This window comes from Caloenas nicobarica, chromosome 9 (genome assembly GCF_036013445.1).
Source record: "Caloenas nicobarica isolate bCalNic1 chromosome 9, bCalNic1.hap1, whole genome shotgun sequence".
Taxonomy (NCBI): Eukaryota; Metazoa; Chordata; class Aves; order Columbiformes; family Columbidae; genus Caloenas; species Caloenas nicobarica.
The window spans coordinates 20,202,286-20,229,080 of NC_088253.1; the positions used below are offsets into that span (position 1 = coordinate 20,202,286).

Consider the following 26,795-nt stretch of genomic DNA (forward strand, 5'->3'; position numbering starts at 1 on the left):
TATATTAAATGCAAGTTCAAGTTAAGAGCACTGTGTTGAAAGCAGCTGTCAGGTTTGTAGAAAACATAGTCACGAAGCTATCATTTACACTTAACGCATAAATTACAGAAAAGCTCACAATGGAAGAGCACAATAACTAATTGATGGCTCAGAGGTTGGGATTTTCTGTTTTGCTTCAGCTCTGCAGAATCCGTGATAAAAGTTTGTAAGTGTTTGCTTTTTCTTTTGTGATCTGAGGTAGAAATTAACACAAGATATTTGTTTCTTTAGTTATCATTAATTAGGTGGGTTTGTATGAATCTCCTTACCTGGTCTTTAACATCTGAATTAGGTCTGGTGCCTTGGTTTTAATGATACCTGATCAATTGTTGAAAGTGTTACATAAATGGAGTGAGCTGGTGTGTCTTTTAACTCCCCGAATTAACACTTACCGCAGCATTCTTGGAAGGTAAATAAAATTCTTTCAGCCTTATCTGAAGTCCTAGTTGCTTGCGCGCAACACTACCATTAAACTAGGGAAGAGAAAAGATCTCTTTTTGTTAAAAACAAAAAGGCTCTCTGGTTTTCAGGACTTGACACACTCCTAAGTGCATGCGATTCTCAAAAGTGCACAGGTAATTATGGTAGGTAAATACACAAATGATGTATTAGGTACATAAACATACATCTGTACCTGTGACTGAGTGCACATGTAACTGCTTCAGGGTTACTTCAATATAGTGGACTTTACACAAGATCTTATCAGTTGGCTCAAGTTTTCCCAGTGAGTGCCAGAGGAACCGTGGAGGGTATATATGTATTTTGTAAAAGTGTTCAGGCTGGGGAAAGATAGCTGTCATTGTTTTTCCAGTTGGTAACTGGAGCACGTAATGTGACTCATAAATGTGCATTCAGGCACTGGTCACTGGGTTAGAGTCATGGAGAAACGCAACAAGGAAGGATATTTGCAGAAACACTCCACATTTGGCTTCGCCCCTATTGAAGAATTTGTCCTGCAAAATTATATGCAATCGCATAACTATTTAGTGGCAGAACATAGAATAACTAGTCTAAGCTATCTTTAAAAATTTTACATCTGAATGTTTATGCAGAACAAGTTTCAAAGTGATCCAAACACAGGAAGATGGAAAAATGTTTTGGAAACTTATTGTGCTTGTTGATATTCATGATTCCAAATATTCAAAGTAGACATAACATGGATCTGTAAAACGTTCGTAGTTTGGTATTGAAAGAAAATAATTGGACTTTATTTTAGTTTTTTTATTAAATTCAGTTATATCACAGGGGTTTAGGTAAGGCAGGTAAGGAAGCATTGCCTTTTTAATTTTACAGAAACATTAATATTTCCTTTACTCCTTTGAGTCCGAATGTAAGATCTAAACGTGTTGATGCATGAAAATAATTTAGTGAAAAAAGTATTATTTTCTATTACCTTGCTGGATTCTTTATTTCTGATGGAAATGATTTGTTTTACCCAATAAGTGTCAGGAGTCATCGGTATATTTGGAATGGAGTTTATTCTAGGACTAAAATGAGCAGCGCTCTCAAACGAGACAAAGTTGAGAGATGTGAGAAAAACAAATCGTTTTAATGCCATTCAGAACAGACCCTGACTAATCAGGGTGTTGTTCATGGCTCCTTGCTGTTTGGAGGACAGAATAGTGTAATTTAGTGCAATATTTGCACTACAATGCTTGCAATTTCAGAGAAATGGAATTTGGATTAAGCCAGGATTATTTTTGATCTTATCCTCTCTGCTTTTTTTTTTGTGAATGTGAACCGTGCGTAAAGAAAATGGCTTATTTTCTTTGAAGTGTCAATAACATTGTCAGGCATTTATCTGAGTAAACATACAGCAGAATGATTAAGTTGGGGTGAAGCTGAATGCATGAGATACAAATTAATTTTTGCATTGTTTGTAATCTGTACACTACACAAAATACGGAATGCTTAGCACAGGGGAAAAGTACTGAGCTATGTAAAAACATTTCAAAATGAGATATGGGAAATTAGTTATGTAATGAGTTTTGGAAAGAAGCCCTGGTTTGAATCAGTAGAAATCATTAGCAAAGACATTTCTTTACGCAGAGATGATGTAGTCTCAGTTTGAAGAAATGGCATTTCCACTGCTTCACGGATCTCTGAAGAATCCAAATGACATTGTGGCCAAGGGGGAAATGTCATCTACTATGATCCATGTGTGTCTTGCACCTGACACTGAAAAGTTCTGTTTTCTCCAGCATCTCTGGGTGCTACCAATATATAATTGTGAAAAGGGTTAAAGGTGAGAAGGAAAAATACTTTTGTGAATACTGGTATGTTGGTACGGTTACACATCAATTCAGCAGAATATTTTGTAATTGCAACCTAATCAAAACTTTCCCAGGCCGATGCAAAAAAACCTCTTTGACATTAGGTATCTGAGCTCTAGACTATTGATCAGTTCTGTCAGTGGGTACAAAATAAGGTAGGCAAGAATTAATATCGTCCTCATGTGAGTGAGGAAAAGTAGAAATATTCAGATTAAGAGAGAAAGCCAGACAAAGAACCATGTGTCCTGAATCTACCCTCTAAAGCAAACAAATAAACAACAAAGTCAGGCTGTGTTTATGACAGCAAAGAAGAGGTTTCCTAGAAAGGCCAGGGACAAGCTAAACTTCAGGCTCTGCTTAAAAAACCTCTTAAAATGTCATTTGATTAAATGACACAATAATTTCTTGTTTTAGTGAATAACTAGTTAATGTTGTATTAAACTTCAGCATGTTGTGTGGTTAATATCTGAATCATGTTTGTACATAGCATGGCTACAGCTATTTTGATACTGCCAATTATTAAAAAGACTACATATAAAATTTCATGTAGGCATCTATTTTTTGTTTTATAGTTACACCATTTCTTTAAAAACACAGCAAAAACAATTTACAAAAATAGAGGAGAAAAGTTAAATTACTTCTTCAAGAAGGCGTCATCCTATATTTATAGTTTGGTAAACATAACATTAATCAGCTGGAAAATGTTCAGCAAAATATGAAGCTGCTATGGGCTCTAGTTCAGAGAAATATATGTGGCAAAATATATCTAGCTTCTGTACTTCAAAAGACAGAGCAAAGCTGCAGAACCTGTGGGAAAATCAATTTTCTGCGACATCAGTGGCTTGCACAAAATTTTGCAGTGCACCATCTAGATATATAAAAGTGTATATATATATATATTTAATTTAACTGATTTACTACTGCTCCTCTATGTAGTAGCCTGGCTGCAAAAACATTCAGGTTGATCCTTCAAGTACTGTTGAAATACTTGTTTGAAAATAAAAAAGAAAAGCTTGGTGCTGCTGAAAGAAGTTTCTTCCTCTGTTTTGCCTTCATACCTTACGGCTCAAGCCTGCTTTCCACTACAAATCAGGACAAATCTCCACCTACTCCAGCTGATCCCAGCAAGACGGCTCAGCGGGTAATTCTCTGAGCCACATACCGTGTTTCTCAGTGTGTTTTTGAAGAGAGATGACTAATTCCCAGCTCGGTCGCATGTATGCTATTCTTTGTACTAAAAGGTAATTATCAGACAGCTGTGATTTGATCGTATCTTCATTGAAGGCAATACCTGCCTACACACATTTGTTCTGCTGAAAGGAGTGACCAAATGTGTCCCCAAGACAGTTTTTATGGGTCCCTGTTCTGTGGCAAGATGATTTTTTTTTTTTAAGAATCATCCCTAGAGAATAAGGATGTTATATTCCCTTCTTTGATGTGCTGCCCAGGGACTTCAAAGTAAAACTTACACAAAATGCATCCTCTTGAAAAATGCTTTGTTTATGAATCCCAGTTACAATTACTAATGTAATTGGAGGTTGACATTTTTAGATTACATTAGATTCAATTTTAGATTATATTACCATTTCTTTGACTGTTTTTTGTCTGTACCATTATAAAGGTGCATTTCTTATGTAAACTTCACTCCTGAAATAAGCAGCCGGAGTATAGTACATAATCTGTCTGTATTTCACATGACGATACTTTCTTATTTGGATCTTTTCAATAGAATGCCTTCTCCATCACTGCTGGAGCTTACCCATTTTGAGGAAACAGGAATGTATTACGGTGAGCGATGTGGCTTAACTGGCTTTGCAAACATCGTTCAACCTTGCGAAGCAAGATCAAGCTCTCTAATGTAAAATGCATTACTGCTAATGCTGGGAAATACAATCTTCCAAGGCATATCTTCTGAAATGTAAAGTGTTGGAAGTATAGAATGGTGAATTACCATTTTGCAACTTGCAGTATTTTCTGTAGCCCTGCATGGTGTGTGTTTGTTTGTGTGGATTTTTGGGTGTGTTTTGTTTGTTTGTTTTGTTTTTTCTTCCTGTCCCTCCTCATCTGTGTTTAACCACAAGATAGTCAGGTCATTTGATTGTCGACACGTGCATGAGACACACTGGGTATAAAACTATGTTTCAATAAGAAAGGTGGAAATGTAGTTTCACAGGTAGCTTTAGAGATTTTGAGGTAAAAATGTGATGATCTTTGGCAATGCCAATATTGAGGTGAAGAACTTTTTACATTCACCCTTCCAATTGAGTTTTGAAGCGGATGAAGCGAAACATTAGGGAGAAGACCCAGGAACAAAACACAACAAGAGAACTCAGGAACAAGAGGCCCATGGACTCACCCGACAAGAAGGGAACTCTGTTTTTTATCTGGTACCAAACTCTCTCTGTGTCCTTAAGCTTCACCACGTCTTTTTTTTTGGCAGGGAAGATTTGTAGGGCAGTAGTGGGGGCATCCTGCTGTGCACACATGTACAACGTCCAGGTGCTGGAGCAGAACAGGGACTTCTGGTATGATGGGATGCCAGGATCACAGAATCATAGAATGTCCCGAGTTGGAAGGGACCCACAAGGATCATCGAGTCCAACTGTTGTCCGTGCACAGGACAACCCTACAGTTCACACCATGTGTCTGAGGACGTTGTCCAGTCTCTGCTTGAACACTGTCAGGCTTGGGGCCGTGACACCTCCCTGGGGAGCCTGTTTCAGTGCTCCAGCACCCTCTGGGTGAAGAACCTTTTCCTGATGTCCAACCTAAACCTCCCCTGGGTTATCTGACATGATTAACAGCTCACTATGGCTGAGTGCTCCCTCCTTGGGTGGAGGGAATCAACTGGTGAGCCAAGGTCTTAACCTACTGTTCAGAAGGGTTACTTGCCAATCACTTACTCCTCTCTTGGACTCTTGGGATGTGACCCATTGTGTTACCTCTGTGAGTGCTGGATAGGCAGTTTAAGGACGACTTGAGCGGTGACCACCTGGGGTTGTCAGCAAGAGCCCCACTGACACAGGCAGCACCTTTATATTAATAAATAGTTGAAAACACAGACACAGTTAATGTCAAAGAACTCTTCTGTCTGTCTTATTTTGGTAATGGCTTTGGCACTGGAAATAACTGAAATAATGCTGCTGAAACATCAGTTGAAGCAGGATATAGCGGTGTCTATGCTAGAGCTTTTGTCAGTATGGAAGTGTCAGAAAACATTATATTCAGAGCACAAATTGCAAGTATAGACCCGACAAAGTAAATTTTGAACTGTGTACTCAAGTGTAATGCTCAAAACATATTCCAAATTGGCAAGTTGCAACCAATCACCAAACAGAACCAGTGCTCCAAAAAACTGACAGAGCCAATGTTGAAATCTGAATAATTGCAACTACATTTTCATAGCAATTTAAATGGAAGAAGCATTGGCAGAAATTCATGAATAATTTACATATAAGAATTCAGCAATCTGTGCTGAATAGAAAAATAAATGGCCAATCCAATAAATAAATGATTATTTTGAATTATTTGCTCTGCTCTAATGTTTGCTAAGAAGTGTCTCTTTTTGGACTTTCTTAAAATCCTGCATTTGTACTACTTCTTCGCAGGTAAATGCTGTCTTAAAGGAATAGCAGAAATGCACCCAACAAAAAAACCCAACAAACCACAGACAAAACAATATGAATGTGTAACAGGTTGTTTTATGAGGGCTGCATATAAAAAGACCTTGTTTGCCATGTAGCAGCTGCAAATGCAAAATCTGTAACCTTAATGAGAAATGTTTGCTGATATATATATAATGATGAGCTATACACTGCATCAGTTTTTTAATTAATTATGTATAGAGTTTGAAGATTTATAGAGGAAGTTACATCTGAAAAGAGAAATCCCTAATACCCTTCTGTGCCTTTGGGAAGATGATATTATTTTAATAAGCAAGAAATTAATTTACACAGCACCAGTATTTGTTTCCACATAGAATGGATACTGGGTCCATGTAAAAAAAGTAATAGAAAAATTGTTTATCTGATTTGCCTCACACAGTACTTTAAACAAGGTAAAGAACACTAAATAGTTTTACTGGTTGGAAGGTGGCATTTTTTTTAACGGGGTACTGATTTTTTTTAATTATTTTTTGTAAATCTATTTAGTCTTGTTGTTTGTTTAAAAATACTGAAATTCTGTTTGTAATGTAACTTTTAATTAACATTACACATTATTTTATTTGGACAGTGCTTTGTAATTCACCTTATGGACCTGTGAGAACAGTTGCTTTTTGGCCCAGAAATTCTTTTGAATTTGAAAATCTAGGTTTACTTTGGTTTGTGTTTTCTTCCCCTCTCCCCCCCAAATTAAAAATAAACATCATCTTAATATTAAGAGATTATTTTGTTTGACCTGGAGTGAAAAATCATGTCTGGAATAACTGGTGGAGGCAGATTTTTTTTTTTTTTTTTTAAAAAAAAGGTTGTTTTTACCGAAATTATAGTGCCAGTGCTATCTTCCTTCAGGAGCTCAGCAATAGGAACACTCATTTTGGATGCTGTTTTTCTGTCATATAGAATCAAATACACTCACCATTAATGAAATCTCCATCTGTCCTATGGCTTAAGAATGAAAGAATTCCCTCAAATGAACAGTAACACTTTCCTTTTGAATACGTTAATTCCTTTTCCATTCATCTCTTAACTATAATATTGTATCACATTATGGAATCTAATTGTCAGTTCTTGAATTTCCTGTTGATGATATTACATGTTCTGTCATTTGTACTAACTGGAGAACACCTGGTGTCTGCCTGTTAAAAGGCTGGTCCGTGTTATATAAATAATGCCTGGCTGGGAATGGGAATATGGTATTTGCTGCTTTGGTGCATTTTATTCTATTCATAGTAACAATTAAATGCACTAGATCGAGTTTACAAATATTAGTGTCTAGTTATTGACCATATTCAACATTTGGATGCTCATGTTGGTACTACTTGAAATTTAAATACCATTATTTAATCTTGAATACACAAACAGTATAAAGGTTTGGTCTGCAAAGACAGGCAAAGATATGGGTGAGCAGAAAGAGTTTATATTTTGTTTCTTGATTGCTTGTCTTGATTATCCAAGTAATCAAATTTCACTAAGCCAGAGCTGCTGAGCTGTGATTTCTGCCAGGAAAGTTCTTGTATGGTGGGATAAGGATACATCATGTTGGGATAGGGATATATCTAAGATAACTGTTCTGTGTGTAGGAAATGTATAGTAGGGCAGTTTTGTTTATGCTGGTTCAGGATCCAGCTCTCTGTCTGTAATTTAGTCTTCTGGGAAAGCTTCTATGGTGAAGAACATACTCATTCTAGACTTGGCTTTGGCAGACCTTCAAAACATTAATGGACATCTATCAGGGTTGTAATGACATCTGGTTTTGTTTAGCCTTCAGCTTTGCAAGAAAATTTTAATAAACAGGTCTGCAAAACAAAGGTCTTGGAAGTGATGATTAAGAATTTGTATTCCTAAAATAATATGAGAAGAACAACTTCAAAGTATGATGGTAACGCAGCGCCTATATCGCTCTACATTGAAATACAATAGCAGGCATTGCCTGTACAATAATATGTCTCGTCAGGTTCAAGACAGCGGGAGTTTATAATAATAGAGTATTTATGCAAAAGGGTGAGGGGAGACAGGAGGGAGGGAATGAAAGTTGTTTAGCAGACTGAAAACAGAAAGCATTTGGTACTTGAAAACTAATTTTATTTTTAGTTAATATTCATTGATGCGAGTTCTAGTCTGTTGTTAAATGATTCTAGTGAATAATTCCGTCCATCACTTTGAAATGTTTAAGACAAGTGTGGAGTTGTAAAACCTGTCTTTTGTATTGGAGTCATCACCAAAGTTGCATTGTGGAAACCATGTCGACATCACAGTTTGATCATTTTCTTGGAGACTTTGGGGCTCTTGGCGTGTTCTCACAATTGCTTCTGTGCATTGTATTTACATGCATTATGTAACTATTCTCATTTTCTTGGGAACCGTAAGAAATTCTGTGGCATTTCTGTGTTCTCATTTCCTTGGAATCTGTCAGTTTTTGAATGTGACCCATCTGTTGATGACTGAATGGCAACTGTTTATTCCAGAATAAAGCATGTGATAAAATGCAAACATACAACCTACAGAAGCACTGAACTAAGTTTAATTAGCTGTGGAGTTCATTTAAACTTCAAACTACAAAGTTAACTCACTTGTCTGTGGAGTTTATAAGATATTTCTTGCTAGACAGGGGAGCTGATGATATTATATTTGTTGCTAGGTGATGAATTCTGATAACCTTTCTGTTCTTCAATCTATAAGTGTCTCTCATGTGCCCTCTGATATAGCATAATTCTTTATTATACCTCAATTCCTGCATAGTACTACAAAGTTGCTAAGCAGCCATGTGTATAAATATATAACATTGTGTCACTTGAAAACTTTTGGCTAATCACATTTACCCGTTGAATTTTCAGTTTATCACGATTGTAGCTATTGGCAAACTGCAACACAAATGAGGTATATCAGCATACAGAAGGATGATGCTTTATTTGTCATAAAAGACTACCGCTTCGGAAGGGGACATGAGCTGGAAAAATGCACAGATTTAGTGGTGGTTTTTTAATGGGTTTATAACCAGAAGCAGAGTAAAGATTGACTGATGATTATCTTACCTCTTTAAACTTCATAAGCATTGTAATCATTATGGTTATTCTAATGTGAAAGAAAAGAGACAGTTATTCAAACAGATCTGTTAAGGTTTCTGCATTCTAATACTGTAAAGTCAGGTTATAGGAAATCTGTACCACTAATCCTCTGTGCAGTCATCAGAGCATTTGCAATTAATGGTACCTATGCCAAGTCTAAGGAAAGAGAAGGGAAGATGAGAAATCATGCTTTCTTTCATCTATTTGACTCATAAAATGAAAGTAAATGTTAGATTTCAAAAACATAAATGAAACGAGTGAATGCAGATCTGCCACTGAACGACTGGCAAATTTTGTCGTGTTGGCAACTGTACGTGAAATTCATGTAGTTTTAGGAATAACTGTAATTTATTAAATCTGAGAGAGTACTCAGTAATATCATTTTAGTTATATATCGATTACAAAGTTAGTATTGTAATTACTGGATGGTAGGCCAACATCTTGCCTAGTCTGTCTCCAGTGCGATCACCATATGAAAACAAACAACACTAATAAGGAATTATATAAAACTATGTTACTTCAAAGAAATATTATTCGTTAGGGGTATTCTGGTGTCCTTAATATCCACACTAGAGATGTTCTGTTTTCATTTTTTTGTGTAATGTTTTTTTTTTCTCCAAACAGTCCCTGTCGTGGATGTTTGTATCTGGGATGTTGGCTGAGATAGTTTTTGTTGCACCCCTTTGTTGACTATGGAGTTTAAAATAAAATTTCTATTAACCGGTCACAGTTTTCTGCAGATGCTGTTGGTTACTGGCCTGAACCATATTCCTGAAGCTGAGGAAAAGGCTTGGAATCTAACACTGTGGTGATCCAGCAGGCAGCCAAGTGGCACTACCAACCCTAGTGTGGATGTGAAATGTAGATGGTGTGAAGTAACTGACACAACTTTTTGTTGTCATTCACTTCATATGCAATGCTATTTGTTCAAACGTGAGCACGTGTAGCAATGCTACCTGTTTAAGTAGCAAATGTGAATAGCAGTGTCCCCTGGCTTGTCAAATAATTACTATTGGGCTGTATATGTTACCTGTTGTATGTGGTGGTGTGGGTTTTTTTAATAGATATATATATATCAGATATATATATAATTTTTATATATGTGTCATATATACAATTGTATATGTTTTATATCTATATAAAAAAATAAAATTTGTTTCTTAGTTATTGAAAAGAGGCAGAAACTTCAGTAACCTGGTGTTCTTTACTTGGTTTGTCTATGTAAACAAATGTCAGGTTGCTTATAAGTGATCCTGACCGTCAGAATATACTTTCCCTCAGGTCAATTCTTTTGTGGGATATGCCAAAACCTGTCTTTCTTTAAAGTATAAAAGCCAATGTTTAATGTGAATAGAAACTGTTCTGGGAATGACTGCGCAGAGCAAGATTACATGGTGCAATTTTAATTATGTTGTTCTCAGCAGTGCTACTTGTCTGATCTTAGTGTGAGAGTCAAAATTCAAACCAAGGTTATTTGGTTCTGTAACTATTAGTCAAGTGCTGATATTGTTTGAAAGAGATGATGGTAAGTTCAGCAAGTTTAAAATCCAGCAGAGTTTTGAGAGCTGGCTTTCCTCATTAATCTCAGAAGTTTTGTACTTTAGCAGGCTGCAATTAAGCAGTTGAATTTTTTTTTTCCTTTTCTTTATTTTTCCTCTCCATGGTTTATAGAATAGTCCGCGTGCTGGAATTGGCTTGATACTTGGGTGAAACAAAAGCTTAACTACCAACTAGATTTTCAAAGTTAAATTCAATTTAAATTTTTGAAGGCATTCTGAAAAGCTATTCATAAACTGTGTCCAAAGGCTATATTTTAATAATGCCATTTTTAAGGCTGAGGACTGAAAAGGATTGTAGGTTTGTTGTTTGTGAATTTTGGATATGTCTGGAAAAATCAGCTTCCTACTGGTACCTCTTAAAAATGGCTGAGGGAACTCACTTGAAGAACTACATAAAAAGCATTAAGAGAAATGTTTATTTCTCTATCAGGTTCGTTGATGGAGAAGATGAGAAGGCAAAAGATTTTCCCCTGGAAACAAGAGAACTTTGTTTCAGTTTTTCGCTGGGAAAGTTGAACAATCCACTGAATAAATGGTTTGAGCAGATTTTCATGCATGGCATTACTCATTCAGCAGCTGGGAAAATAGGCCAGCAACCTACAGTATCCATTTTGAAAGGAAAATATTGCACAGTGGATTTATTACTCACTCTTATTTCCTTTTATGTATTGTAAATGATGCGTCATTCTCTATTTCTGAAACAAACTCCTACTACTGAACGCTATTTGGAAATGAGGTGCACACTGCATAAGCCTTATTCCTGGGGATGCCTTTTGAGAAAACAGTTATTGTACATCAGGAAAGACTTTTATAATGATTAGGATTCCAGAAGAAGGACAGCTGTGCATAGATGTCCATCTATTTTTTTTTAACATTTCCTAACACGTACTGACCAATAGTTTTTGCAGTCTATGCAACTCTCTGTTGAATTACAGATTAGTTGTAATTTCACACAGAAGATGAAACCAAGACCCAAGATTCAGAAGATGGAGGCAATATTGCCTCTGCACAGTATCTGTGGGTAATGTGTAAAAAGCACTTTGTATGAATAGCCTATTTAATGAAAAGATCCTGCACTTTGGCTTCTCGTCTCTATGTACTGCCAGAGCAAGAGAGATATATCAAGCAATATTTTTCTCCCATCTCTTAAAAAAGCAAGTGTATAAAGGTGTGAGTGGCTGCCATGGATTTGGTATAGGACAAAAGATATATTTTTAGGGTAGCAATTTCTTCTTCCATCCTCAAATCACTTTTATTTGTACTTCCCACTTGAAAGAGTGGTCAAAGCTTTCATTCCTCCAGTGAGACATGATATTTAATTTCTGTCATTCAGTAAGCTTTCTTACTACTGGCTCAAACTTCAGGCAAATGTAAATGTGTGCATAATTCAGTGAATCTTCAGTTCATCTAGTAGTATATCAAAATTTCAAGTAAATTAACTTGAGGCTTGTAGAAAACTGGTCTCAGTTGAATGTTGACAGAAGCTTGTGCCATTAAAAAAAAAAGGCAGAGAGAAACAGGAACTTATGACAGATCACATTAAGAAATTACAGATCACTGTAATTATAACAAACCAACCTTGAAGACAAACAGTTTTAATTGTGAACTTGAGGGAAAAAATCCCCATGACCTGCGGCTAATTGTCTAGTTAACGGAAAACCCTTATTAAATAAATTTGTGGCTTCGGAGACATTTAAAAACATACTGGTGTAAATAAGGTATTTTTTGTGCTGGTCACACTGTAGTTATTTCCTCTGAGTGATTACTTGTTGTTACTTTTTGGCATCTGCTGGCAGCAAATTATTTACATAGGTAAATCTCGTGGGACACTTTTTCTTCTGTTGAATACAACCTCAACTGATTAGTTTTCAACAAATTACATATATCAAGAAATTTGGTTTGGATAGCACTCAGGGTGACTGCTTGAAGATCAGATGTGTGCTTGTGCAGAAACCAAGAAAACTCGTGGTCGGTACTGTACTGCCTCTTGATGCTTTATTTGGCCAGCACTCAAAGGAAATTATCTGTTATATCCCACTGAGAATTCTTGTACAAACTCAGACTTCTGTCCCATCTTCCTCCACTATAGGATACAATTAATTTCATATTGACAAACCTCTCACAGCAATTTGCAGAGGCACAACATATTGAATACCTTTGAATGTCTTTGATTCTGTCTGCTTGTGTCTCGGACTTAGCCAGTGAAGTTTTTGTAAGAATCTAAAGTTAATTTCATCTTGTGTTCTCCTGGGGTTCTTAGGAAAATGTTATGTAAATCTGCTAAAATGGAACAATATAGATAATTTGCATTGAAATGGAGAACCCTTTCACTGAAGCTAACCAAGTTAAAAAGTCTTTTCTCTGTATTGCTTCTGGGTTTGAGGTCATTTGGAATATTCAGAATCAACACAGTGTTAATAGTGAAATGTCATGTTCCTCCCCAGCTGTGACAGTTCCTTAGAGACTGTAGCTCCACAAATATAGCATCAGTTTAAGTCTCCTCTGCATTTACAAAGAGACGACAGCTCCATTTTAACTGAACTATGTGTTTTGCTTGGAAGATCAATGACTGCGATAAAACATCTGAAGTTTTGATTTTTATGTTTTTCTTCAGACACACTCACTGACATAATATTTTTGTCGAAATAGTAATTTTTCTCTAGGGCTTAAAGCAGAAGCTCTAGTATTACTGTGCCTTATAATGCAGCCGCTGACCTAGGAGATCAGTCAATAGCATGTCTACATTGTAATGAATCAGCCAAGATAACTTCCAGTTGAGAACAACTCATTACAACTCCTTCCACTTGATTAGGTTTTTGCCCTCAATGAGACAACAGACAGCAAAAGGATGTGTGAAGGTATCATGTAATGTGAGCTGGTGAAGTCTACTGCGGGGAGGAGGGGAATGCCTTCAGTTTTGATTGTACTGTTTGTATTTTCCCATCATTTCAAGCAGACAGAGACAGCTAATGAAGCCCTGGTGGTAGAATAAATTTGCTAGAGGACAACAAGATGCCATTAAGAGATCTTTCTTTCTAGGAGAAAGGAAAGAGGGAGCATGGTGGAAAAAGCGAGAGGAAGCGGCAACATATCTGTCCTGAAAAAGGCAGGAATCCTTATTTGGAGCTATTTTGTTCACATAGTGCTCTGTGAAACTTCTCACCGGAATCCCAAACAGCAACCCCGGTGATGCAGGGCTAATACATTTTCCTTGCGTCCTGGGCTGATACAAGTTGTGATGCTTCTGGTTTTAGGGCAGGGTTGTTCAGCTCCAGCTCAGGGTACGTGATGCCGTACTCATATCTAGCCAAGGCGAAGAGAAGCAGAGCTTGGTGTGATGTGAAAAGATGCCAGAGTAGAGTGTTGGGTAGAGGAGAAGAGAGCAGAGGATCACTAATGTGGGTCTCCAGTGGGAAGGTATTCACTTGTTGTGGAATCCCACATCATACCTATCACACAAAGGCAGAGGGAGCCTTCAGTCTAGTCTTGCTTATGGCTCAGAGTTCCAAACTGTTATAATAGCGATGCTTTGAGCTCCACTAGGACTATGAGGGACCAACATGATGCTTCCAGTGAAAATGTCCTACCTTTTACTGGCTGCAACCAGTTTCTGGGTGAAATCCCTTCTCTTTCTTGATCTATGGGAAGCTTATCTCCTGTTGATGATGTGTTCTTGCTATGCATTTTGACAGCACAGAAAAAACCTGGCTATTAATATGTACCATTTATACTGTGGGAAGGGTTATTCTCTAAAGGGCAGATACATACACCCTCATGCCTGCTGGATGAACTGTTGGCCTAATTTTTGCATTTTAACAGGGCTATGCACAAATCTGGTATTCACACACAAATTACATGGGGATGTTTGCCAGTTTAGGTAATCAGTTTGGTTTTGTAGACACTATAAATGTGTGCAAGGATAAAGTCTGTTGTTCTGTACTTTTTCTTCCAAATAAGTCGATTACAGATATGTATTCATACTAAGTAATTCTCATTATATTTGGATGAACATTGTACTGTTGCTCGTGTTTCCTCAGTCTTTGACTAACTGGATGCTAAATAAGTTGTCATCATAACTTACTTCAGGGGCATGTAAAGAAATTATATAGATACAAGAGAGTAATAAACATGCAGTGGGAGATAATAACCTACTATTGCTTGTTGGCTATTTAAAAAGAAAAAATAATTCTGTGGCAATTCTGCTGCAGAGCTAGAATTTAGCATTAAGCTGTTTAAAAAAACCTTCCAGAAAGATTTTCATAAAACTAATGTTATTCATTTTCTTAGATATTCAGTAAGATTTTTTTGTGTAAAGAAATATTTTAGTCATACTTGTAGCTTTTCAAAATCCCAAATCCATTCTTTCTAGAGCACTTTTAGATATGAAGTAATGAGAACCTCATATCTTAAGGAGCAACTTGTATGACTTAACTGTTGATGAGTGTCTTGTCTGGACTTCAGTCTGCCCCCAAAAGTGTCACGGGGCAGCATTGTTCTCTTTCTATTCTTTTCCTTTCTGGTGTTCAGATATTCTTGCAGAAATGAACAGGCTGTGGGCTCCTTGCCAAGAACCCATCTTCCAAAGATGTATTTGCAGGCATCTCAAAGGAAGGGAGAGAAGCTGCTTCTCCTAATGGATGATGCTGGTGGCTTGAAAAGCAGGATTTATTTTGTTTCTCAGCTGCCTTTGTCATTAGCTGCTGTGGCAGTTTCTTCTTTTGTTCTTGGATGGATTTACGTTGTCCAGATGTGTTGGTTTCAGGTAGATTTCATCCTCTCCACATAGGCAGGATAATTCATCTCTTGAACTCTCATAACACTTTGCACTTCTATTGGTTTATGTTGGACTGCTGTGACACCAGAGTCAGGTGTTCAACAGTGTGACCAACACTGTCATGTGGTGACCTATTACCATCTCCTTCGATACTCACCTGCAGTTTTCATTCAGCATCAGTGTTTATTGCTAACAAGAGCTTCGCTAGGTCATGGTACTTTATGAATTTTTATATACAATAACAGCACTAGGAAGCATTTCCATTTGCTTCAACTACTGCTTTTCTCTTTGTAGTTAATGAAGCTCATCTTGCCAGGTTCTGTTTAACTTCTGTGTTTGCTAATGTCGTTGAGCAGGGAGGACTTTTAGCAGAGTTGGGGATCCCTGCTGGGCTGGAAAGTTGTCTTTGTGCAGCTGTAATATACTTATCTTGCATCTCTAGACCTCTCACAGGTATGGCTTCTGATTCACGGTATCAACATGATTTAAAGTTACATCTTAACAAAGATAATTAAAAATACATGGGATAATATTAGCTTGATGCTGTAATTCCCACTGATTTGAACAAGGGTTGGTTGTATGTACAAAAAGGATCCTAACTTTCACTGATGGAGTAATTAAGTCTGTCTGTGTGTTTGGTCTGAATTTTCAGTGTGAAATTTCCTCACAGAGGCCATTTTGTTGCTGGCTATCATTAGCTAACATAAAAATACCTGTATATGAGACAAAAAGAGTAATTTTATTTGTGTTTATAAATATGTATATTTAATTGTTCAGAATACCTCTGTAGAGATTTTTGTCAGAGTGAACATTATGGATTCTGTATTTCTGTTCAAAACAAATTAAACTTCAAAGAATTAAACTCAGAAAAAAATTGTTTGGAAGAGGAATATATCAGCCTAATGTGCTTTTCAATACGAGAAATCTATTTCGGCTTCCTTTCTTTTTATATAGTCTGCAAGAAATCCAACTGCTAACCTTTCAGTGTTTTGAAATGGTATTCTTTAAAACATCTGTGGTTCATTATCATAAATATCACAGTTGTGTAGAAACCTCGCATATGTGGCATATCAAAACAGTCAGAATGGGATGCATTGAAATGATCAATTCCGGGAACTTGAGATTTCTTGCTGAGATCTGTAAAGGGTAATATTTCCAATCACAACTTTGGTTTCTCATCATTACAGTAAGGGACTTGGGATCTTGCACAAGAATCCCTTTTCGAACAGGTCCTTTGATGATAAGCTCAAAGTTCGCAATTAAAGCCTTGGGATGCATGCAGGTATTACTAGTAATGGATATTTCCTGGTGGACACAAAAATTCTGTACAAGTCACATGTGGATAAGCTTTCTTACAGAAAGGAGTAAATGTCTAATATAGAAGGCAGAGAAATGAACACAGGGCGATGAGTGACATGCATGTTGTTTTTCATTGGGAGATGCTTGGCAGTATTTTCATTTTGCTTGCATGGAGTTTTGGAGCCTCTCTCATACCATATGGCATATTAAGCACAATAAAGATGTTCATTTGGCAGCTGGAGCATGACTAGGAACATCAAAAGAGTCATATATGCATCAATAAATGAAGAACTCTGCCTTCATGTAAATAAATATTAGATCATTGTTTTAATTGCCCATTGAGTTCTTGACAATGAGACACAACCACTAGTCATGTCTGGTGTAGCATTACCAAAATTTTAGTTTAGGGCTATAGCTGAACAGTTACTATTATTAATTTTTTGCATTTCTGTAGCACCTTGAGCACCAAACGTTAATCATTTTGCTGCAAGTGCTGTACAGACACAGAGCAAACAAGTGATCTTTACTTGAAGTGCTTACTCCTTAAGTTAAACTCCTTAAGTCCTAACACAAAGTGAGTGTGCAGGAGGACATGGGAGATTTTAGTGTGTGTGATCACTCTCATCAGGCTGCCATTTGTTCCATCTTTTAGAGCATACCTGGGTAGTATGAAAATGTCAGTGATCCATCTCATGGCTTTCCTCACTCCTCAGCTCTGCGACAAGGGTATGAACATCATCATACATCACAAGGATCATACATCATCATGGTCGCCAGGCAACGAAGTGTTATATGTTGGGAGACCACCTTTTCATGTTAGGCAGATTGCCAGATGGTTTGGTCTCCTCTCTCCATGAACCTTGGCAGTCTCCTTAGAGCATGTGCTATCCATCTGACTGGCATATATTTTGGTAACTACTTTTTTTACTTTTTTTTTTAATCTGGGGTTTGTTTAAATACTAATCGGAAAATATCTTATTGGAAGAACTCTCTGTAATGGGACGTTTTATTTCTGAAAAGAGACATCCGTACCTCCTTCTTGAAACTTGGCAGGTGAACTTAAGGAAGCAAATGTTCCAAGTGAGGGCCATCATGAGAATGACAGAGAACACAATGCGATCTCGTGTGACGTTCCCTGCTCATCCCAGTCCAGGAGGCAACATCATTCTGATAAAGTTGGCATTTGCCCCTAACTTCAGACTAGGGATTTTATCTAGGGCTATGGTTCTCTTCAACTCCCTTAATAATTGGCTTCAGCTTCATCTCAGTTGGCCCTTGGTCCAAGTAATGTTGAGTGTTTCCTATCCTTATGATCTCTTCATCTTCTTCCACTCACTTCTAATTTCTCTCCTACATATCAGTACTTCTCAGAGCCTTTTCATTTTCTTTCCCTGTCCTTGCTGTTAACCTCTTCAAATACTCTTGTTTCTGTGGCAGAACTGGGAATTGAAAACATCACTGCTTTTGGATGAAGTATGGTAAGAAACAGGTTCCCACTTTCAAACAACTCTGCTTCTGCCCTTGTTGGAAATGTTGCCTGGTTTCGTGAAGCAAGGTCAATGGATTGAGCAAAATATAAAAGGTCTAAAAGTGTCAAATTCATAACTCCAAAGGAATACAGAATATAGATCTCCCGATTCCATGTGTTGGATCTGCAGGTGGTCTTGAATTTATGCAGTGCCCGCAGATGGCAACAGTGCGAAAATTTCAAGGTTTGCAAATGCTGAGCAGCAAAGTGGGAGAAGTGTACAACCAGCCAGCTTCACCCTTCTTTTTGAAGCATAACACGGTGTGGCCCATCTTGACTGTGGCCTGTAGTGTTTGGGTGATGCTATAGGTCTGAACTATTAACACTTGTTTTTAAGGGATTACTTTATCATAGTTAGGCTTTTAATTTTTTTTCCACTCCTGAAATTAATTTCTCAGAGAGTGATGCCAAATTTTGCCAATTGTAAGCTATTAATAGTCAGTAGATCACCAGCAGATTTTGACTGTGAGAAGGACATATTTATTCAATATAGCAAGGTACATTCCTAAGACCGTGTGTTTTATTTGTGTGGTGTTGTGGTTTTTGTTTTGCCTTTTTTTTTAATAAGTAAGGAAAATAATAAGTAAAAAGAGAATCCACTCATAATTCATCAAGGCTGCAATCTATATAGTGTTTAGTAGAGAGAATTTCAACTTCCCACATTTGTGGTGACAGGGAAATTTTGTCTTTTTTGTGGGTTGATAGCTTTAGGAGATTGCAGTGAATCTGTTAAAATGCCTGCCATATTATTACCAGCATAAATTGCAACGGTGGTTTTATGCCAGGGAAGCCTTGCTGACAGAGAACCTTCCGTCAAAATCCTACTGTGAGCGCAAGACTGTTTCTGGGAGCAGTTCCTGCCCTCAGAGTGGACACCAGCACAATCTGACCATTTTCAAAGTGTTTTAAGCTGCTACTGCTCCCAAATTCTGTCTTTCATCCCCTCCTTCCAGTGCAGTGTAAGAAAGATTTTGCAAGCAGGGATCTGCGACATGACAGACCGAGATAGGTTTGTCTGGAGGGACTGGAGTGTCTAAGGGGAAAGAGCTTTTTGTTTCTTTTTTATTTATAATCCCTCTTGCTTTCAGCAAAATTCAATGAGATGGCAAATGGGCTGATGAAATTCTGGGTTGTAATCCCATTGTGAATCCAAGGATTGTCCTCTTGCCCTCAAGTAAAGCAGAGGAAATGGGAACAGCTTTTAGTTAAAAATATGTGAGCAAACCTAAAACTTGTGCAGAAGCAGATCCTTTAGGTGCCGGTGTATTTTATGCAAGAGACCGTGGTGACGATTGAATTTGGACTCTTCTCAGTAGGAGAGTTCACGGGATCACAAGTTTGTTCTTTTAAAATCCCGCCTCAGGTTCCTGATGCCTTTGCTGCTGTGCAGGGTGTGCGGGCCCTGCAGGGGGCGCTGCAGGTTCCTGTGAGGAGGGGCGGGGCTGCCCCTGCTGGACAGAGCCGGTTCCAGCCGGTTCTGGGCAGTTCTAGCTGGTTCTGGGCAGTTCCAGCCAGTTCTAGGTGGTTCCGCACAGCTGAGCGCGTCAGTGAGGCCGGTGGAGCTGCTGTGGAAGTGTGTTTAAAAAAAGGGGCAAAATGCTGCCCGGGAGTGAGGGGAAAAGGTGTGAGAGAGCGGGGTGAGCCCCAGGGTGGAGGAGAGAGAGGTGGGAAAGGAGGAGGAAGAGCAAGAGCTCCAGGTGCTGTGGCGGGTTCCCTGAAGCCCCTGCAGGACTCTACGCAGTAGGAAGAATCATAGAATCATTTCAGTTGGGAAAGACCCTCAGGGTCATCGGGTCCAAGCATAACCTACCTCTAGCACTAAATCATCTCCCTAAGAACCTCGTCTAAACGCCTTTTAAACCCCTCCAGGGATGGTGACTCCACCGCTGCCCTGGGCAGCCTGTTCCTGACAGCCCTTTCCGGGAAAGCTGAGCCTGAGGAAAAATAGGGACAGGGTTGTTAAGGTGTAGCTTTAAATGTATCATTTTCTCACCATCCAAATCTATTTTAATTGACAGTTGATTAAATTAATTTTCCCCAAGTCACTTCTGTTTGGCCTGTGAAGGTCATTGGCAGGTGATCTCCCTGTCTTTGTCTTGACCCAAGAGCTTTTTCTTCTTATTTTCTCCTCCTCTCCTTTTGCAGCAGAGGAGCGAGAGTGGCTGGGTGGGTGTCTGGACACAGCCCAGGGTCAACCCCCCACTGTCCATTTGACACAAAGTGTCTCATATTTTACGTCTTATTCTGAAGTTTGGGCATTTGAGATTTTTGCTGTGGCTTAATTTTTGATTTAACCTTTCTCATCAATATTCGTCATAAAATGAAGCTGTATTCAAATTCTGCAACCACAAACAGTTCTTCCCTGCAGTGGTTCTACTCTGGGATTCAGTCCTGGTGAATGCCCAGAGAGGAGGGACCTCCACAAGGTCCTCTGGCAGCCCTGGCTTCAAGTTGGTACGCCTCGAAATAGATGCAAAATTTGCTGCAGAGTATTGCTGTGTAACTTCCCAGAAGTGTTGTTTGGCCATCAACTATGAGATTCTGTCTGTGTTTTAAGACCAGGTATAGGTATTACGTAGTCAAGAAAAGCTTAGGTATGGGCCAGGTTGTGAGAGAATGAGCTATTTTTTTTTTCCTTTAAAAACAATGACCAAATATAACAAGTCTATGTAGTGAATTTAAACGATTATGCAAAGTGCTTTATTTTCAGTAAAACTTGATTGTCTTTGATCTTCTGCAGCCTGTATCCCTGTCTGTATCCATTTCTGAAAGTGTAATGCAGTTTTTAAAGATCCGGTAGAAATGAAATGTAAAATCAAAATAGTGAGAGCATGAAGATAAGTGAAAAGTCTACTGCAGCAGTAACTCAAGGAGCAGGTAGAGAATACAGAACAGATTGTTGGCAAAAAAACCCAACACTCCACATGAAAATATATTGTTCAGAGATGTCAAAACCTGAAAAATTTACTTGGCAATTGTAAGTTTGTGGTGAAGGCCTTTTAATCATATAGCTGGTAGTTATATCACTAATGTTTTTTTCCAGTATTTTGTGCAAAGTGAATCTATTGGACTCGGAGAAGGAACTTGAGGCAAAGTCTCAAACCTTTGTACTTCACAGACATTTTTCACTTTGTCCCATCCTTCCTAAATATTTTAAGTCTCCCATGTAAAGTGAAACAGGATAATCGACAGCTACTATTTAATTAAAATGTGTCATAATCCTTAGCTATACTGATAGTGCAGCTCATGGACTATAGCACAATCCTGCTAGTTACTAAGAAACATTATAGTCTGGGCTTTCTATTATGTAGCACTTTTGCAGTAGACTATGAGGTTGAATATTCTGTAAACAACTAGTTCCAAGTATAAAGGTTTACTGGATATCTGAAACCACTTTGCCAGCAGGAAAGTCTTTAGAGATCAGACTTATGATGAGGAAGACAACAAAGTCTCTACTGCTACTGCACAATTTGTAGAACTAGGTGTTCATTTTGTGCATTGAGTGATCACAAAATGTTCATGTTCAAAGTGTTTAGTTTATTACCTACCTCCCCAGTTAGCATGGTGAAAACCTCTTCATCCTTCTGAAAGCACATACTCATAAGATTTGTCTATGAATTATAGTCACACTAATATAAAACTTCTTGTAAACTTTTTCCCCTTAGATTGTGAGAGAGTTCTTCCTGAGATCTGTAGACAAACCAATAACATAAAGATGTCTAAAGCCTATGTTCTAAAGCGCATACTTATAACTGTGTTTTTTCTTTCTTCTTTTTCCCCCCACAGTGGAATTTGACGACTGCAAGGGGAATAACAAATTGAACTTCGAAGTTTCTAACCCAGACTTTAAGGTGGAACACGATGGGTCTTTAGTTGCACTAAAGAATGTCTCAGAAGTTGGCAGAGCCTTGTTTGTCCACGCACGGTCTGAGCATGCTGAGGATATGGCAGAAATTTTGATTGTTGGAGCAAATGAAAAACACAGTGCATTAAAGGTAAGATAAATACAAAGGACTGGGAGACAGTGCCAAGGAGATTCTGCTCGATACCTACATGTGCCACCTGGGACCATAAGATGTTTTAATCTGTTAGCAGAGCGATCAAAATCAATCTTTGTTCCAGATATTGCTGTAATGTTTTAGCACTTAGTTTGATTTAAAATATAAATTTTCTGGCTTTCAAAAGATGTAATACATCCTCATGTGTAAATATTAAATGTTCATAAATAATTAATTCAAATGAAAGAGCCCAAGTATCAAAATTGGCTGGTTCTTCTGGTGTACATTATGTTGCATACAGACACAGTTTGGTCATAACTGAAAATGGAAAAATTATAGTCTAAATGTGTAATTTGGAATTCACAGAACCTTCACATTTGCTCCACTTCTAAGAATGTGGGAATGAATGCTATGCTTCGGAATTTAATTTTTCAGATAGGTTTGCTTATCTGATATTGTTATGCGTTAAGTTATGTAAGCGTCTACGCACAAATAGCAACATATATTTACACTGTTTCTATGCACTAGTGCTTTTTATTCCACTCTATCCACTGAATGCCATGTCCTTTCTTCTCTACTTGTGAATTTCAGTGTAAAACTAACCCCATACTATGGGGAAAAAGTGCTTCACAGTTTGGTTGAATTGGTTACTTCACACCCATGAAAGTAACAAAAGGAAATGTGAGATTGCCTTCAGTTCTGTGCCACAGCATGTAAGACAGAGGCAGACAGGACAGTGGCTTGCTAGAGAATTAATTCTGCTGTCTTTACAGACCTTTAATTTCAAGGAAGTATAAAGAAACCATGATAAAAATGTCTGATCTATTGTCTTATTTTGGTATTCAGCTGCCAGCATTTTCATTATGTTTCCAACAATAGCTTAGTATAACTTCAGTCTTCCATTTAAAAAAAAAAAAAAAAAGAAAAAAAAGGTTTAGGGGAAAGTTTGAACAAACTTCTGTAAGCCCATGGCTGAGGGAAGGTTTTGATCTGCACTTTAAGCAGCATGCAATGTGAATATAGATTGCCAGCAGGAGAAAGTACCAGAATGTGTAACTGCAGAGGGCTTATCAGAACACTTGAATGGAATTTAATTTTATTTAAATACTCTGTTTCTTCACAAAGTAAAATTTTAGCAAGGTCATACTTGAGAGAGTCTCTTACATGGTGGAGCTGTGGATTAAGTCCACACATGGACAAATTCAGAGTAGGAAAACTACACTTGCAAGATCTGGGCACTTGTTTGTCCTACGTCTCAAACTAGGAAGGCATGCTCATTCTGGTGCAGTCACAAGAATGTTCGAACAGTTTTGTTTTCATGCCAGGTTTTGAAATCTTAGGAGCAGTTTCAAAATGGGGATTCTCATTCTCCAATTAGACATTGCTGAAACCACAGAGGAGTTTGCGACATCTCTGACAGGAGGTCTGGAGTTAAACTTCAGAGCATTGGTTTACGTGTGAAGATCTGACTCTGAGAATCATATTCTGAGGTTTTACTCTGGTTTTCTTAGAGAAGCAGCCCTTCAATGTTATTGAGGGGGAGTTATTCTATGGAAGTTATGATGTAGGGGAAATCTTGCCTCACGAGTAGGAATTAAAGATGTGTATTTGCACCGAATATGACATAGCTTTGTCAGTGACCTTTTCTCTTTATGTCCTATTTGGTTCTGAGTAGTCTCCCCTCAAGATGTTCCTGCAATATTACTTTAAGCCTAGTGTTGAAATCTATCACCAGACTACATTCAAAAGCCAAGTCTAAGTTGGCCCCACTCCTGGATTCCGTTCCAACCACTTTGTGTTGCTTCAGAGAGAAATCCAGTCTAAATCTGGCATATGCTGCCACTTGCCAGTCTTGCCTCGTAGGTGACTCCTTAAAGCAGTATCACACCATCGTCTCTACCTGCATTCATCACTTCTTCATGGATTTTGATATTCAGCTCATAACTAAAAGATTGCCCTTTTGATATGGTGATCCTTGGTGTCTGCAATGCCGTTGGGAGTCACAAGATGCATTTGATGTGTCCTGGGAATTCCATCTAGTGAAGATCATCCCCTTCATCGAGGAAACATAAAGATCTTTGGGGCTGGCTGTCCTACTCTGGCCTCAGCGAGCACTCTGTAGCTGTTGAATCAATGGTTTTTAACCAACCATTTCAGCTATTGTTTGCCTATTTTAAACATAACACAGACAGTCTTGTCTTTCTGTTTGTCATACTTGAGAAGGATATAAAGATTACAACATCCTATCTGAAGTGATTTTATGATAAATTTGAACTTAATCCTGTACTATTACAGTCTGAATGTGTCAGCATGGAAACAGCAGAACTGCTCCATCTGTTTATGCAAGGAGTCTTGGCTAAGAAATGCTCAGATGGAGCCTCAGTAATTCAGCATCATTCGGTAGGGTTAAGATGAGCACATGCTAGAGCGCTGCTTAGCATTCAGTACTTAGAGTACAGTACCTTGTTTAATTAGGGGATAAGTAGTTCTTAAGTATTTCCCCACTGCCAGCAACTGCCGTTTCTTTTCTGAAAGCATGTAACCTACATCTGTGAAATCCCATTGTTAATGTTTCTAATTGCAGATTCCAAACATGTTTGGAAGTGACTGACAACAGTGATCTCTAATGTATTGACTGGCAGCCTGAGCCTGGGAAGAGATAGCATAATTCCTGAAACTTTGTGATTGCTACCAACCATATTTAAAGGTGCAATCTGGAGCATGCAGAAACACTTTTGGTATTCTAGCGATGGAGGGATGCGGTTGTTTCCTTCTGAACATGTGGGAAGATTCCAGCTGGCCTCACTGATCAGTCCTATATGATTAACTTCATGGCCATAGTACAGTGAGTGGCTGTTAAAATACCACTTACTGTTTAACTCTGCTTTTGGAGTCTGAAGGGCTTGTTTTGCTACTCTTCTGCCAGAAGCATATTAGATCTGCAGAGCCTGCAGCTTTCTACCAAAGTGTGGCTATGGTGGCAATATGAGAAATATAGATGGTTCCTCAACATCATTAGGCAACTTGGCTGTTGTGCTCTGATCACAGATTTTTTTTTGCGGGGTCTAGTGGCAGAAGAGCAGATAATACAGCACTGCTCCTTTTCCAGATGCCTGGATGTTTCAGCAAAATACCCATGAGTATCTATACCTACAGATATGTATACGTTCTATTGAGAGCAAAAATCTCTACATCAGATTAGTTAGATTTCTTTCTACAACCTGCTGTTAGTGCTCTTTTCAATCTATGTCTTTGGCTAGACACATTGGTTTCTGTCTTGACAGAGGGGAGTATTCACAAGAAAGCTACTGTCATTTTTTGAGAGACATACAGAATATGAGGGCACAGAAGAGTTGCCATAGGCCTATGGAAGGTGTTAATGTTACAGTGTGTCCTGTTTTCAATAGTTATGTGTGTGTGCACACTTGTACCCTCAGGCAATCAAGGTGATGAAAGAAATGAACTTCATGTGCATTCACAATGGGGTAGTGCTGCTGCGTACCACATCTGTGCTCGTGGTTAGCATTGCCCAATATTTGCTTAATGCCCCTTCACACGGTCAGGACTTATGTGCTTGACGATCTTAGAAAAAGACACGGAAATGTTTTGATTCATCCAGGTTTCCCAAAATGAACTTTGGGTTCATTCTGGATAATTCACAGAATTGCTAAGGTTCAGATCCCTAATGGAAAAATAAATCACTTGCAAACTGTATTTGGAAACAAACTGAGCCAATAAGTGGTAATAATTATTTTTTAAACTTGTGTCTTATCTAGTGCTTGGTCCCTGCTTTATTTTATGGAAATAATAGGACAACCAAAATCTCGAAATTTCGTCACATCTGAGCATTTGACCAGACATTAGCAGATTAATTAATTTATTTGAAGAGTCTGGTTTTCTGGAAGACAGAAAGTATAGCAAGTCTTTTGTAAAGTCTCTTAACATTATGAGTTGCAAAATGCAGCAGGCTGGGAATTGAACTGTGTCCTCCAAGGACAATAAAATGGTTGTCTTCTAGTCCCTCTACCCTTCGGTAACCTAATGCTGGTTTTAATGAATATACCCTTAATACACTGGGAGCTAAAAGAAAACCTTTGCAAACAATATTTCTCTGCCTTTTTTTTGCGTGCTGGCAAAATGCAGCCTTTTTTTTTTTTTTTTTCTTTTCCCACACCAAAGGGAGTTATTTAGAACTTTTGTTGCAGCATCACAGACACAGGGTGAAGGGGAGGGGGAGTGAGATATCAAGAGTCTGGCACCAAAGCAGATAAGAGGGCAGGCAGATATTCAGAAATTCCAGGCTGGTAGTAACTTCACTGTATGGTGCTCAGCAGTCTTCCATAGAGAAGGATGAAGTGATTAAATAGAAACTGTCTAACCCACAGGGCACTTTTCAGGCACTGGATGGAAAAGGAAAAGGAGAATGAAAGAAGAGATAAGAGGGAGGAGCACACCCTGGGACAGCGTGTTGTAGACAAAGTTTAAAATCATCTCCAGCAGTAGATCAGGTTGAAAGAAATGAAGTTGTTCTAGTCCTGCTACTCTGTCCAGTCCACTTTGTAACAGCTGGGGCTATTCAGATGTGCTCCTTCTACTTT

The 26,795-nt window shown here is 38.2% G+C and overlaps 1 protein-coding gene across 2 annotated transcripts in view; it reads left to right on the forward strand.

Annotated features, from left to right (window-relative positions):
* CDH13 (cadherin 13) overlaps positions 1-26,795 on the forward strand; it is a 470,111-nt gene that overhangs the window by 139,245 nt on the left and 304,071 nt on the right. For both annotated transcript variants that reach the window (XM_065640841.1, XM_065640840.1), the window contains exon 3: positions 21,986-22,194. In XM_065640841.1, coding sequence (XP_065496913.1) covers positions 21,986-22,194 — 209 coding nt within the window. The remainder of the gene's footprint in view (positions 1-21,985; positions 22,195-26,795) is intronic.